Source organism: Protomyctophum bolini, assembly GCF_963924005.1.
Source record: "Protomyctophum bolini genome assembly, chromosome: 18".
NCBI lineage: Eukaryota > Metazoa > Chordata > Actinopteri > Myctophiformes > Myctophidae > Protomyctophum > Protomyctophum bolini.
Genome location: NC_137879.1, coordinates 29,449,486 through 29,462,507, shown reverse-complemented (window position 1 = coordinate 29,462,507; position 13,022 = coordinate 29,449,486). Strand labels below are relative to the sequence as shown.

The 13,022-nt window shown below is 42.8% G+C and overlaps 1 protein-coding gene across 1 annotated transcript; it reads left to right on the top strand.

Annotated features, from left to right (window-relative positions):
• Positions 1–5,927: 5,927 nt before the first annotated feature.
• LOC308333633 (extracellular calcium-sensing receptor-like) lies at positions 5,928–11,552 on the top strand (the record flags this gene model as incomplete). Its single annotated transcript, XM_080790089.1, has 5 exons — positions 5,928–6,119; positions 7,743–8,012; positions 8,810–9,016; positions 10,416–10,539; positions 10,639–11,552. 5 exons carry the CDS (start codon positions 5,928–5,930, stop codon positions 11,550–11,552), a joined length of 1,707 nt encoding a protein of 568 aa, XP_080646215.1.
• Between the last annotated feature and the right edge of the window lie 1,470 nt (positions 11,553–13,022).

Below are 13,022 nucleotides of genomic sequence, written 5' to 3'. Positions count from 1 at the left end.
TAATGAATAATGATCTAACCAAATGAATGAACATGCCTGTTGAGACCTGGGCTACTCTGCAGAATCGACCCTGCTGAAATGTAATAAGTGTAAATAATAGAAGAAAAATAAACTAACCTAAGGTCGCAAAACAGCGACCCCTGGCGTCACAGCATTAGATAAGTCGCCGATTTGGATGTAAACGCCAGTCAGGAGCGGACCGGTTACCCTTGTGCTGATGATGAAAGTGTGCAACCTTACCACCGTATGTTCTGTGATTGGTCCTCTCCTTGGTAACATGCTGCAACGTCTTCTTCCGCAGTAGTGGAACTCTGCTGCAGCTCAGCGGTGGAAAGTATTCTCAGTAAGTACATACATTTACTCAATGCATTGCAGTGGCCTCACAGCCCTCTGTTTTGACTGAGGTAGCCTACTTTTACTTTACTGGAGTTGAGTATTTCCAATTTTCAATACTTGTACTGTAGCCTACTCGGAGGCAAATTGTACTACAATTAGGCCTATTTGAAAACGAGTTTAATTAACCATTTAAAAAATATAAAAGCAATTAAAAATAGCTGATAATAAAGAAGAAAGGTTGGAGCTCTGCTGATTGGAAAATAATCACGGGGTTACAACCTTGGCTATACGCCATGATGACAGTATAACCAAGGTAAGGTAAGAAAATCCCACAACAAATACTGTAATTCCTGTGCTAGTACCATACATACCTGGTCATGTTGAGCAGCAGGTTGGCCACAATGTTATTCATGGCATCAAAGGGCTTCTCTGCCCCACTGACTCCACCCTGACCAGAGATGACTGCGCTGTCTCTCTTGATCCCACTCTGAGACATGTGTCTTGTTCACAATGTCAACCAGGGACTGGATCATGTGAGGAATCGTGGACATTTGATGGCGTTAATTATCAACATTAATGAGGTAACAGCATTGACACACAATTATTAGAAGAATAAAATGTAATATGGCTAATCCAGATAATTAAATGATGGGGAGAAAAAATGAAAAACATCATACATTTTCTAGATCAAAAATCCACCTGTTGGTGGCGCTCCTGTTCTCCTGTTGAAGTAGACCACTGGCCTATGAAATAATGCAGCACCAATGTGAACTTCCTTTTGTTTTGTTTATTTTGAAAAAAATGTACAAAGGCAATTTAAATAAATGTAAGCCACTTTAGCATATTTAATATAATGTCAGTGCGGATCGCGCTCTCCGTGGTGCTGAAACCTTTTTTCCTGTTGTATTCCACTATTCCAGGAATTTCCAGAATTGTAATGTGTGAGAGATGGGATCTGTCAGGGGGCAGCCCGTGCAAATAGACCACACAGTTAAGTCAACTTGATCAATTGACAAACAGCTGGACTGGAAGTAACGGTTTTATATTGTTCACATGACATTTTTAGTAATTAACACAATGGTTGAAAGAGTTTTAAATGTTTATTTGTATTTATTGACACTGAAGTTGCATTGGTATGTCTGTCACCTGTCTCCCCTCTGCAGTGCTGGCACTCCTCTCTAGATTGGAGGGTGCCAAGTACTGTAGAGGAGGAGGGGTGTTTGTTCCTGTCTGTATTATGTTTGGTCTTGTTTATGTTAGGTTCTCTAAATGAATTGGACCTGTGAAATAGTTGAGTGTTTCAGTTTGTCTTGTATTACTTTAATGTATATAGTAATGTGGAAGAATTACTCATATAGTTAGCCGTGTGGCGAGTTAACTAATGACCACTTACTTCATTAGAGGATGGTTTGCCCTACCTGTTTAAGAGCAGGATTGCTGCAGGTGGAGGCAGTTCAGTCTCACTTGAGGCTAGGTAAGAGACAACTGCCAGCCAGGGAAAAGCCTGTACCAGTTCCTGCTTGTCTCTTGATTGTATATAGTTTTTCACGTGTTTGTTTTGTTTTATTGGAATGTTGTTTTGGCCAGTATAATTAATTTGTTGTACTTTGTCGCTGACTCGCACTGCACTTTCAAGGTAAATAAAAAGCCTAAAAAGAACTTGTGGACCTGTCTACTCCCGGGAGCCTCCAGCCAACGGCCAGCATTATCACAGGATCATTGGAGAGAGAGAGTGATGGGAGACCCATGACCCAGCTTGGCTTCACAGTAGAAGAGAAGACAAAAGTAATTTGATCATTCTTTATTTTTTATGACCCTCTGTGACTTTAAGGCCTGGCTGGCAGTTCTCCCCTGTTGTCTCTTACCTAGCCTCAAGTGAGACTGAACTGCCTCCACCTGCAGCAATCCTGCTCTTAAACAGGTATAGGGCAAACCATCCTCTAATTAAGTAAGTGGTCATTAGTTAACTCGCCACACGGCTAGTAATTCTTCCACATTACTATATACATTAAAGGAATACAAGATATACAAACACTCAACTATTTCACAGGTCCAATTCATTTAGAGAACCTAACATAAACAAGACCAAACATAATACAGACAGGAACAAACACCCCTCCTCCTCTACAGTACTTGGCACCCTCCAATCTAGAGAGGAGTGCCAGCACTGCAGAGGGGAGACAGGTGACAGACATACCAATGCAACTTCAGTGTCAATAAATACAAATAAACATTTAAAACTCTTTCAACCATTGTGTTAATTACTAAAAATGTCACGTGAACAATATATATAAAACCGTTACTTCCAGTCCAGCTGTTTGTCAATTGATCAAGTTGACTTAACTGTGTGGTCTATTTGCAACTAAGGTCCTTGATATTGTCTATAAGGGCACGGGCTGCCCCGTGACAGATCCCATCTCTCACACATTACAATTCTGCAAATTCCTGTATGAATAGTGGAATACAACAGGAAAAAAGGTTTCAGCACCACGGAGAGCGCTCTCCGCACTGACATTATATTAAATATGCTAAAGTGGCTTACATTTATTTAAATTGCCTTTGTAAAAAAAAAAAAAAAAAAAAAAACTAAAGGAAGTTCACATTGGTGCTGCATTATTTCATAGGCCAGTGGTCTACTTCAACAGGAGAACAGGAGCGCCACCAACAGGTGGATTTTTGAAAATGACTCAAATCATGAAGGCAGTGTGCAATTTACATGGAATCTTTCACAGATTTTCATACTAGGCTGAGGAATATATCCCACCCTTTTCACATTGGCCAGTTACAGTGCCACCAACAGATGGATCTGTTGTTGTTGTAGTAACGACCCAGCACACTCAAACAAAAGAGGCCCCCCTCAACTCTCACTATAACTAGACACACTAGACACAAAAACGAAAAAGAATTGTATTCAAAAGACTATATGACTAAAACTACATACTTATTTGCTGTCAAAATTAACAGTGCGTGAGGGCCACGTAGCGGCCTGACCAGTAACAAAAACGGTAGCAGTAACATTAATTATTTTCCATCATTGCAGCTGTTGGCCACTATTGTATCACCCCTGAGCCAATATCATCAGATGTGGTAAACACACACCTGCCTTTGCCAACACTTGGCAAGCTCATATGTTTAATTGGTACCCACCTGGGACGATCAGAGGTGTCCGCCGGCGCCTACCGTTCTGAGAACACAACGATCCGCCCACTGCCTTTGATTGGTTCGACAATGCAGTTTTATTGTTTTAATCTGTTATTGTTCCCAGTTTTAGCAATGAAAGCTGACAGATTGCATCAGTGTTTTGAGACCCACTGGTAATTTTCCAGGTCCTGGAGCTCACAAACAACCTGTTCCTCTAGTGGCCGTGGTTCTCAAACTGTGGGCCGGGGTCCCCAACTCCCCATATTGCTTGTATAATAGATTGTATATTTTATCTGTCGATCTGAGTGAAACAAATTTGAATGTAACGCCTCAAATCCTACAGTACAATTCAAAGTGCTCGTCAGGGTGGGGGGGGGGGGGGGGGGTTCCTCAGTTCAAATAAGATAATTTTGGAGGGTAGCAGACAGTGTGTCATCACTTTTGCAAAGTAAATTCTTTGGTGCTTTAACTCTGCAAATTCGTCCTGGAAAAGCTAGACAATTCTAAAAAGTGATTACAAAAAACAAAAAACAACAGATAATAATAGCCATAGAAACATATTAGACTGAACTTGCGCCATGCCCCTGTTTCATTAGGACAGTGGTTTCCAAAGTGGGCTCCGGGACCCCTAGGGTTCCTTGAGGGAGTTCCAAGGGGTCCCCAGCTAAATGATATTTTGGAACACATATACTGACATTCTGAATGAATGTTAATGTAACAACCAGGTATAGTCTGGTGACCACCGGAGAGATGGGTGACAACCGGAATATAGACGGCACACCAACAAACCTTGGTGAGGCCTTTAGGAGGGCCATTATAATCCACCACACCTGCATGGAGTGCCTGGTGCTGGGAGTCTGGTGCAACGCACAGGTCCTTGGCCTGGTGAGAGCAGGAGAATTTGGTTCTCCCAGTCCCGGCAGAGTAGTTCCGGAGCAACGGATTGTGTGGCCTTGCTCATTCCCTGATGGACTGATCGAGGGTAGCTACTGGGACGTTAGTCGGGATTTGATCAACCCCGGCTGGGTCGCCTGAGTGAGGGGTATGATGTTCCTGTTGACTTCAGGAAACATCACTGAGGATACGTCCCAGGTGCATCCATGCGATGTCTTTTTTGTTATAACACGTCATACATGCACATAAACATTACTGTTTGTTGGCATCAGTGAAACATTTGGCCCATCACCGGCCATGAATAAGCAATTTGACAAGTCACCATTACCAAATACCAAAGTCACCAAATACCATAAAAACACCAAAATGGCTAACTTCCTGTGCTGAATATATTGTACGTATTACGGTTGTACGAACCATAATGTCAGGTTTTGTATAGGGGGCACGATAGACATCTTTTTTCGAGACCCATATACTTTTACATGTTGAGCATCTATAGGCCCCACAAACTACAATGCAGTTGTGCAAATTTCAGAGACATTTGTATTTTTCTGCTAAATAAAAATCTATAATGCATTTCATGACCTACAGTGGGTGAATCATTGCCACTGTAGCCCATGGGGACACAGCATTATTTTAATTTCATACAGTACTGTACATGCATGTATTGTTAATGTATGCCCTGCCTCCTCCCAGATTGGTGTTGTGACTACGTAATGCCATGTTGGCACATGCAGGGGATGGCACACAGCACTGTGTATAAAACTACACAACTGGACAATAGCTGTGGAGAAGGGGTTAGACAGAGAGAGGAGCACAGTCATGAAGGCTTCTCTAGTCATGCACCTGTTTCCATGCTTGACATTGTTCTTTTCGTTCTCTGCTTTGTCTTCTTCCACATCATCTCCCTCTTCCTCTTGTGATTCACAAGCACTGTTTAACCTCAACAGAATTTACAAGCCCGGGGACTTGATTCTGGGTGGCTTGTTTAATATGCACATCTCCTCTGTATTCCCTGATCTGACTTTCACCTCTGAGCAACCGGACCCCGTTTGCTATGGGTGAGTATCACAAATAGAATAGCAAGCAACAGAACAGCAGGGACTTTCTTGTGACGTATTGGTACTAGAATGAGTTGATGTTGTCATTAGGGATGTTCTCTGCGATTCATTTTACTGTAATCCAAAGTTTCACTCTTTTATTTTCCAGCCGACAGTGTCTGTGTCTGTCTGTAGCTTGAGTTGAGGTCACATCACTGCACTGCCACTGCCAGTCACTCACTGCAGATGAGCACTGCACAGATCAGAGTGACAGGCCCTGCAAATCAGCCTGGCCTTGGTCATACTTAATTGGCATTTCAATTAAATTCACAAATCAATATCAGTGCGCCTGCTTATTTTGCTAGACAGTCATGACAGTAATGTGGAAAAGTATATACCATATCGTTATGTAGAAACACTAAATGTCCTGTATTCTACATTTTACCAAAAGTAATGGAACGTCACTCATTTCTTTCTGTTAGTTTCTTTGTTGATGCATTCAGATGGGCCCAGATCATGGCTTTTGCCACTACAGAGATCAACGGAAACCCCAGCCTGCTACCCAACGTTAGTCTGGGGTACAGTATCTATGATACGTGTTACACGCTGGGAGTCTCATTCCGAGCAGCGTTGGCATTGGTCAGTGGGAAAGAGGAGCAGTTTGGCTTGGATGAGCGCTGTGTCGGCTCTCCTCCGGTGCTCGGAATTGTGGGTCCCGATACCTCAACAAATTCTATTGTCATCTCTAGTGTATTGGGTTTGTACAGAGTCCCCCTGGTAAGTTTACTACTTGAACCTCCTTTCACCATCACCTATAAAACAACATGTTTCTTCCCAGAACTGACGGCATGAAAGGACCTAACCTCTGAAATACACAATACTACATGTACACGCACACACGACGTGACGTGTTGTGAGCATGTTGTAGATCAGCTATTTTCAGCACGTAAACAAGTGTAAAATCAGGCATTACAACGCCATCAAGTAAGCCTTGCCGAGCCATAAGGCCCATAGGGCAGGAGCCTATCTCCTGTTTCTGTAGTGTGAGGCAGCTTGATGTACAGGTACCACCCCCTAGACATGACGCTAGTACGTCGCAGGGATTTACCCCCAATCCAGCCTTTGATGCTGAGTGCCTAGCAGGGAGGCATTTGGTCCCATTTTTAGTCTTTGGTATGACCCAGCCAGGGATCAAACCCCGACCACCCAGTTTCAGGGCGGACAGTATAACCACAAGGCCACTGAGCTGGTCGCCATCAAGGCCTGCCTGCCAAAATTATTTTTTGTTGACAAAATCTACTGTAGATTTAGTGGTCTAAAAATAAAATCTAATGTATTTTTGTCAATATTATTGATTATTATATATTCAGTCGACTAAAACTAGACTACATATAAAACATTTCAGATCACTAAAATATGACTAGGACTAAAAGACTATAGGACTAAAACTGAATCAAAATCTGCTGTCAAAATGAACACTGGTTTTGTGTCTTTTTCAGATAAGCCACTATGCATTGTGCTCCTGTCTGAGTGATCGGGATCAATACCCTTCCTTCTTCAGAACAATCATAAGTAATACCATCCAGGTGAACCTCCAAGTATATATTCCACAAATACCTCCCTCTACTGAGTGTTATTGATATTTCAGCATATCGCCTCTCAAGGGGGAAAATCCCTTGCACACTGGCATACTGTATGTATGTGTGTGTGTGTGTGTGTGTGTGTGTGTGTGTGTGTGTGTGTGTGTGTGTGTGTGACTGAGGACTTTTCGTTTAAAATACAATATTTGTTTAAAATCTTGTCAATTAAATGAAGTCGCCTCACATCTAAATCCTGCACACAATTCTACATTACTTCAAACTCTGTACTGTGCCTGTGGAGGGAGCCTGGGAGATAAGGGTTTATTGCTCCGAGTCTAATGCGCATTACTGATGTGATGTTATGTGATTTTTATTTTATTTTTCAAACAAACAAAATTGGCTGGAAATATTGCATTTTTATGTGGTGTCGTAATTAAACGTAATGTTGACATTACGTCAGCATTAATGTTGGCACACTGATTATCTACAGTAGATCTAGAAAATAAAAACATGGCACTTCAAAAAGGTTGCTGACCCCTGTTCTAGATCAGTGGTTCTCAACCAGTGGTCCTTCAGGGGGTTCCAGGTGGTCCCCAGCTAAATGATGGATCTATAAAGTCTTGGGTCTGAGGGGCTAAATGGTGGTCCATGGCTCAAATGCAGAATAAATAATGGACCTTGATATGAAAAATGTTGAAAACCACTCATCTCTAGATCAAGAACTTATACCTCGATTCTTTTATGCAATCAGGTGCGAGCTATGCTCCAGATCATGAGAAGATTCGGGTGGACCTGGGCAGGATTTCTGTACAGTTACGATGCCTATGGCCGAGACGCGGCCCAGATGTTCCAGTCCGAGCTGGCCCAGTCTGGTTGGGGTTGCCTGGCGTACGCAGAGGTTCTGCCCTGGGACAGTGACCCGGCTCAACTCCAGGGGCTCGTTTCCAGGATGAAGGCATCCACAGCTCGCGTGGTCGTCATATTCGAATACGGGATCCGTACCATTAGGCTCATGGACGAGGTTGGGGGGTTATAATGATCCATGTTCACTCAGGAAGTCATACGTATAAGACATCTGAAAATAGTTATATTGAAGTCAAGACATCCTAAAAACCAATATATAGTTTGCTAGCGTATATTTAATTAATTCGTTAGATTGAATTTACCTTGATGGTTTACAGAAAATTATATTATTATTGTTTTTTTTTTGCTTTTTCTGCCTTTATTCATAGTTTGAAAGTAATTTGACAGGAAATGGGGAGAGAGATCGGGGGTGAAGACACGCGGCAAAGGCCGTCGGGATCGTGAGTCCAACCCGCGGCACGCCGTCAAGCTGGCTCAGCAGCCTATAGGTGCCCAGACGGTTGAGTAAGCCGTCCGGGCCATATTATTATTATTGTTTACTATGGAAGTCGGTCAGTCAGGCCATGCCTCGTGACATCACGCCTCGTGACACCTCATCAAACCCTGTACACTCAAGACACTGCCCCCACTGCCACCCTTAGATCTCCACATATGGAGCTGACCCGTTCTGGCATTCCATATGTTGATCTGACCTCATCAAACCCTGTACACTCAAGACACGCTCCATATATGGCCAGTACAGCATTCATTCCATTGGCCCGTTCGGAAATAGCGCACTGAGTGCAGTGTACAATGCAAACTAATAGTGCGCTCCGGTGCTGTATTTCCACCGCCCCATATAATATGTTATCCCAAAGCGCCAGCACTCGCCCAGCAGTCTGCCTCAGGGCGTATTACTGGTTATTATTATTATTATAGTTGTGATATTGTTGTTTTGATGATCACAATCAACAGGTGGTGAAGCAGAAGCTGAGTGGCGTACAGTGGATAGCGGCTGTGGATTTCATAGAGAACTCAGACGACCTGAGTGCTCGCTATATGCCCTACCTGAGAGGCACCCTGGGTGTCGCACTCCGTCGCGGGGAGATACCGGGCCTCAAGGACTTCATGTTGAAAATAAATCCCGACAATGACCTTGACAGCGGCAACGAAAATACCATAGTGAGTGTTTTGTTTCACTTATCAAAGTGGTCTTTATTGTTGCCTCTGTTGTACAGGTACTGTGTGTGTGCGTGTGCGTGTGCGCGTGCACGTGTGTGTGCGTGGATTATAACAGTGTTAGTTAAGTTACCTTACCTTATATATTAGGTGGACTATGCGTGTGCGCTGGCACTTGCACCTAAATCCCATGTGCTGTTTTTTGTATTATTCTAGCACCTTAACTAACATATTATAGCATTACCATGTATTGTACAGTATATATTTTTGTTTCTTCAGGTGAGGCAGTTTTGGGAGCACACATTTCAGTGTAAATTTGCACCCCTTCCATCAGAGTGGGTGGATGCTGGGGGAAGGGTGTGTACGGGACAAGAGGACCTAGGAACAGCAGAAACTACCCTGTTGGACGTGTCGAACCTCATGGTAGACTATAATGTGTACAAGGCTGTGTATGCTCTGGCCCATGCCCTCCATGACATGGTGCAATGTGTGCCAGGAAGAGGGCCTTTCCCCGGGCACAGCTGTGCCAGTTTGCAGGCAATACAGCTATGGCAGGTGCGATATAATATAACAAACCCATTAAAACCGGGAAAGCATCTGTGTAACCACTTTAACTATTATTTATTTTATACTTTGGCTATTCAAAAATCATGAACAATTGTGCAAATCTATGTTTTTTAAAGCAAACATTTTTAACTCAAATCTTTGCCAGATGGAGGAATCTTTGCTTCTGGGGGTCCCTGGAACAAAGTATTTTGAGATGGGGTTCCGCAGCCAAATACAATTTACCCCATACAATTTATGGGGTCTTTGACATGAAATAGTTTGAGAACGACTGACATATAAACATACGTTTTTAGGCATTTGTTGAATCGATATAGAAGATATTCGTTGAATAGATTTAGAAGCACATTTGTTGAATCGGCTCAGAGTTTCTAGTTGGATTTAACTTGGAATAATAATGGTTATGTATGGTATAAATCATATTGTAAATACTGCAAGGAAACTGTACCTGTTGCTATCACTATGTCAACTACAAAAGTATCTTGGTTCATCTCCGTTTGTAGTTTGTGTATTATCTGGAAAGGATCAATTTCACCACATCATTTGGTGATGAAGTATCATTCGATGGGAATAGTGATGCCTCACCAATCTGTGACATCATGAACTGGTCGTGGCTCACTGGTGAACAAAGCACAAAGGTTCAGATTGTAGGTGTGTACAAGAAGTCAGCCTCCGCAGGTGAAGAACTCATCCTTGATGAAGACAGGATTGTCTGGAACTCAATTGAAACCAACAAGGTCACTTTTGTATTCTAAAATAACTTATGTTGAACTCATGATGTGAACGTAGGCCTAATTGTGTTTGGACTGAAACTGATCATTGTTACTCTCCTCTGTAGCCTCCTCGGTCGGTGTGCAGTGAGAGCTGTCACCCTGGAACCCGTGCGGCCAGAAGGAAAGGAGAACCTGTCTGCTGCTTTGACTGCATTGCTTGTTCTGAGGGAGAGATCAGCAATGAGACTGGTAGGTTTACATTATGTATGTACCGTAGGCTGTCCGTAGGCGTAGGGCGTAGGGCCGATACTTGTACTTGTTTGTCCCTAATATTCTCTTATTTGTCAGACTCTACAGAGTGCACCGTTTGTCCAGAGGACTTCTGGTCCAGTCCCCAGCGTGACCACTGTGTACCAAAGAGCATTGAGTTCCTCTCCTACCACGATGCCCTGGGTATCTCGTTGACAGCCATCTCATTGCTGGGCACACTCACCTGTGCCATTGTCCTGGGAATCTTCATCCATCATCATCACACGCCCATGGTACGTGCCAACAACTCAGAACTCAGCTACCAACTGTTGGTGTCAATCAAACTGTGTTTTCTGTGCTCACTTCTGTTCATTGGCCGTCCCAGACTCTGGACGTGCCAGTTGAGGCATGCAGTGTTTGGGATCAGCTTTGTGCTGTGTGTCTCGTGTATCCTGGTAAAGACTGTGGTGGTTGTGGCTGTGTTCAAGTCCTCTAACCCTGGGGCTGCAGACATTATGAAGTTTTTCGGTGCTATGCAGCAGAGAGGAACAGTACTGGTTCTCACTTCCATCCAGGCAATAATTTGCACTGCTTGGCTTGTGTCTGCCTCACCAACTCCTAATAAAAACACGCAATATCAAAGTGACAAAATCGTCTATGAGTGCGATGTGGGATCAACCGTTGGTTTTGCAGTGTTACTCGGTTATATTGGTGTACTGGCACTCCTCAGCTTCGTCCTAGCATTCATAGCGAGGAATCTTCCAAGCAACTTCAATGAAGCCAAGCTCATCACTTTCAGCATGTTGATCTTCTGTGCCGTGTGGATAGCCTTCATCCCAGCATATATCAGCTCCCCAGGCAAATATGCAGATGTAGTGGAGGTATTTGCTATTTTAGCATCTAGTTTTGGTCTTTTGGGGGCACTATTTGGACCAAAGTGTTACATAATGATTTTGAAACCTGAGCGAAACACTAAGAAGGCCATCATGGATCGCGGAGCCACCAAGTCATAAAACGCAGAAACTCAACAATAATGATGACACAATGCTCTGTGTACGGAGTGTATACGGAGGTCACTATCTGATCACTTTGATAGTAATAGATTCCGACTAAAAAACTCTAACCTCTATTTTCTATCATAAAGAAAAGTTGGTGAAAAGTTCATTGCCCTACCTTAAAGACTACGTTTGGTGATTTTAGAGCAACATTGTATAAGCATGAAATATTCAAAGGTGCTAAATTAGCACTTTTTTTTTTGCAAACCTGGACTGGACACCAGATTCATAGGGTCCAACATCCCTGTGTATGCTACATGCCTGCCTGTCACTTTTGGAGCAACAGAAAGCTCATGTTAAAGGGATTTTGTGTTGTGTATTGTATTGTATTGTATTTTATCTTTCTAAACGTTTTTATTCTTGGATTTTCCAATATTGGACTCAATGTTTTATACAATTGTGTCAATAAAGTAACTAACTAACTAACTAACTAACTGGCTGTCTGACTGACTAACTTGAAAGACATGAAAGTCAGTTGAAATTACATGGACCGTCTTTGACCACAAGGTGGCAGTGTCGTTGTGTGTATTGGTGAGGTTCAACCTGCTCTAAAATCCAGAAAGGACCACTTCACCACTTCTCCATATAATTGGTGCTCACTAATGTTCATATGAAATAGCAGAGTTTTATTTTAATCTTATCTGCCTAACAATGATGTCACTGGTGGCCGGGTTTCTGAACTGATTCTGCTATTTTTATATGAAGATAGGAAAATATTCTGCACAATTTAGTCAGGCGGAACTGATTGATAGTTCAGTTGGTGATACAAACATGACATTTGGCACAGATGACCTTCATATATATGACCCTAATTGACCTCGGGCCACGGAGAATTCCTACATTTTCAAGATGGCCTATGGCCGGCAGTTTTCAAAATGGCTGCAACTGGGCCTACGTTTTCGATTATATCACGTTGCTGGGACTGTAAATCATTGCTTTCCCAGTCATTTTAATATAGCCTAAGACAATATGTTTTGGAGGTATTTCTACCAAGTAAAAATCACACCCGTGCAAATTAAGTGAGGGGCGGGCGCTCTTATCATCGTACATCATCATACATCTTCTCATTCCGGCCAATCAGAATTTGCGTCCTCAACAATTTAGGCATTTAGAAGACGCCCTTCGTTTAGAAGATTTAGAACACTTTCCTGGGGGTCTTTATGTGTGTAATTTGTGGTTTTAGATATTTTTGATTTTAGCAGTGAGCCCAGTGTCTCTGATGTCATGGACACTGGGCTCACTTAATTCCTGGACTACAATTCCCATAATGCTTTGGTGCACTGCTCCACCTTGTGGATAGGGGGAGGGCTGTCTTACTGAGACACACACAAACACAAACACACACACACACACACACACACACACACACACACACACACACACACATGCATGCACATTAAATTATTTGTATGCCCAAACCACTAACCT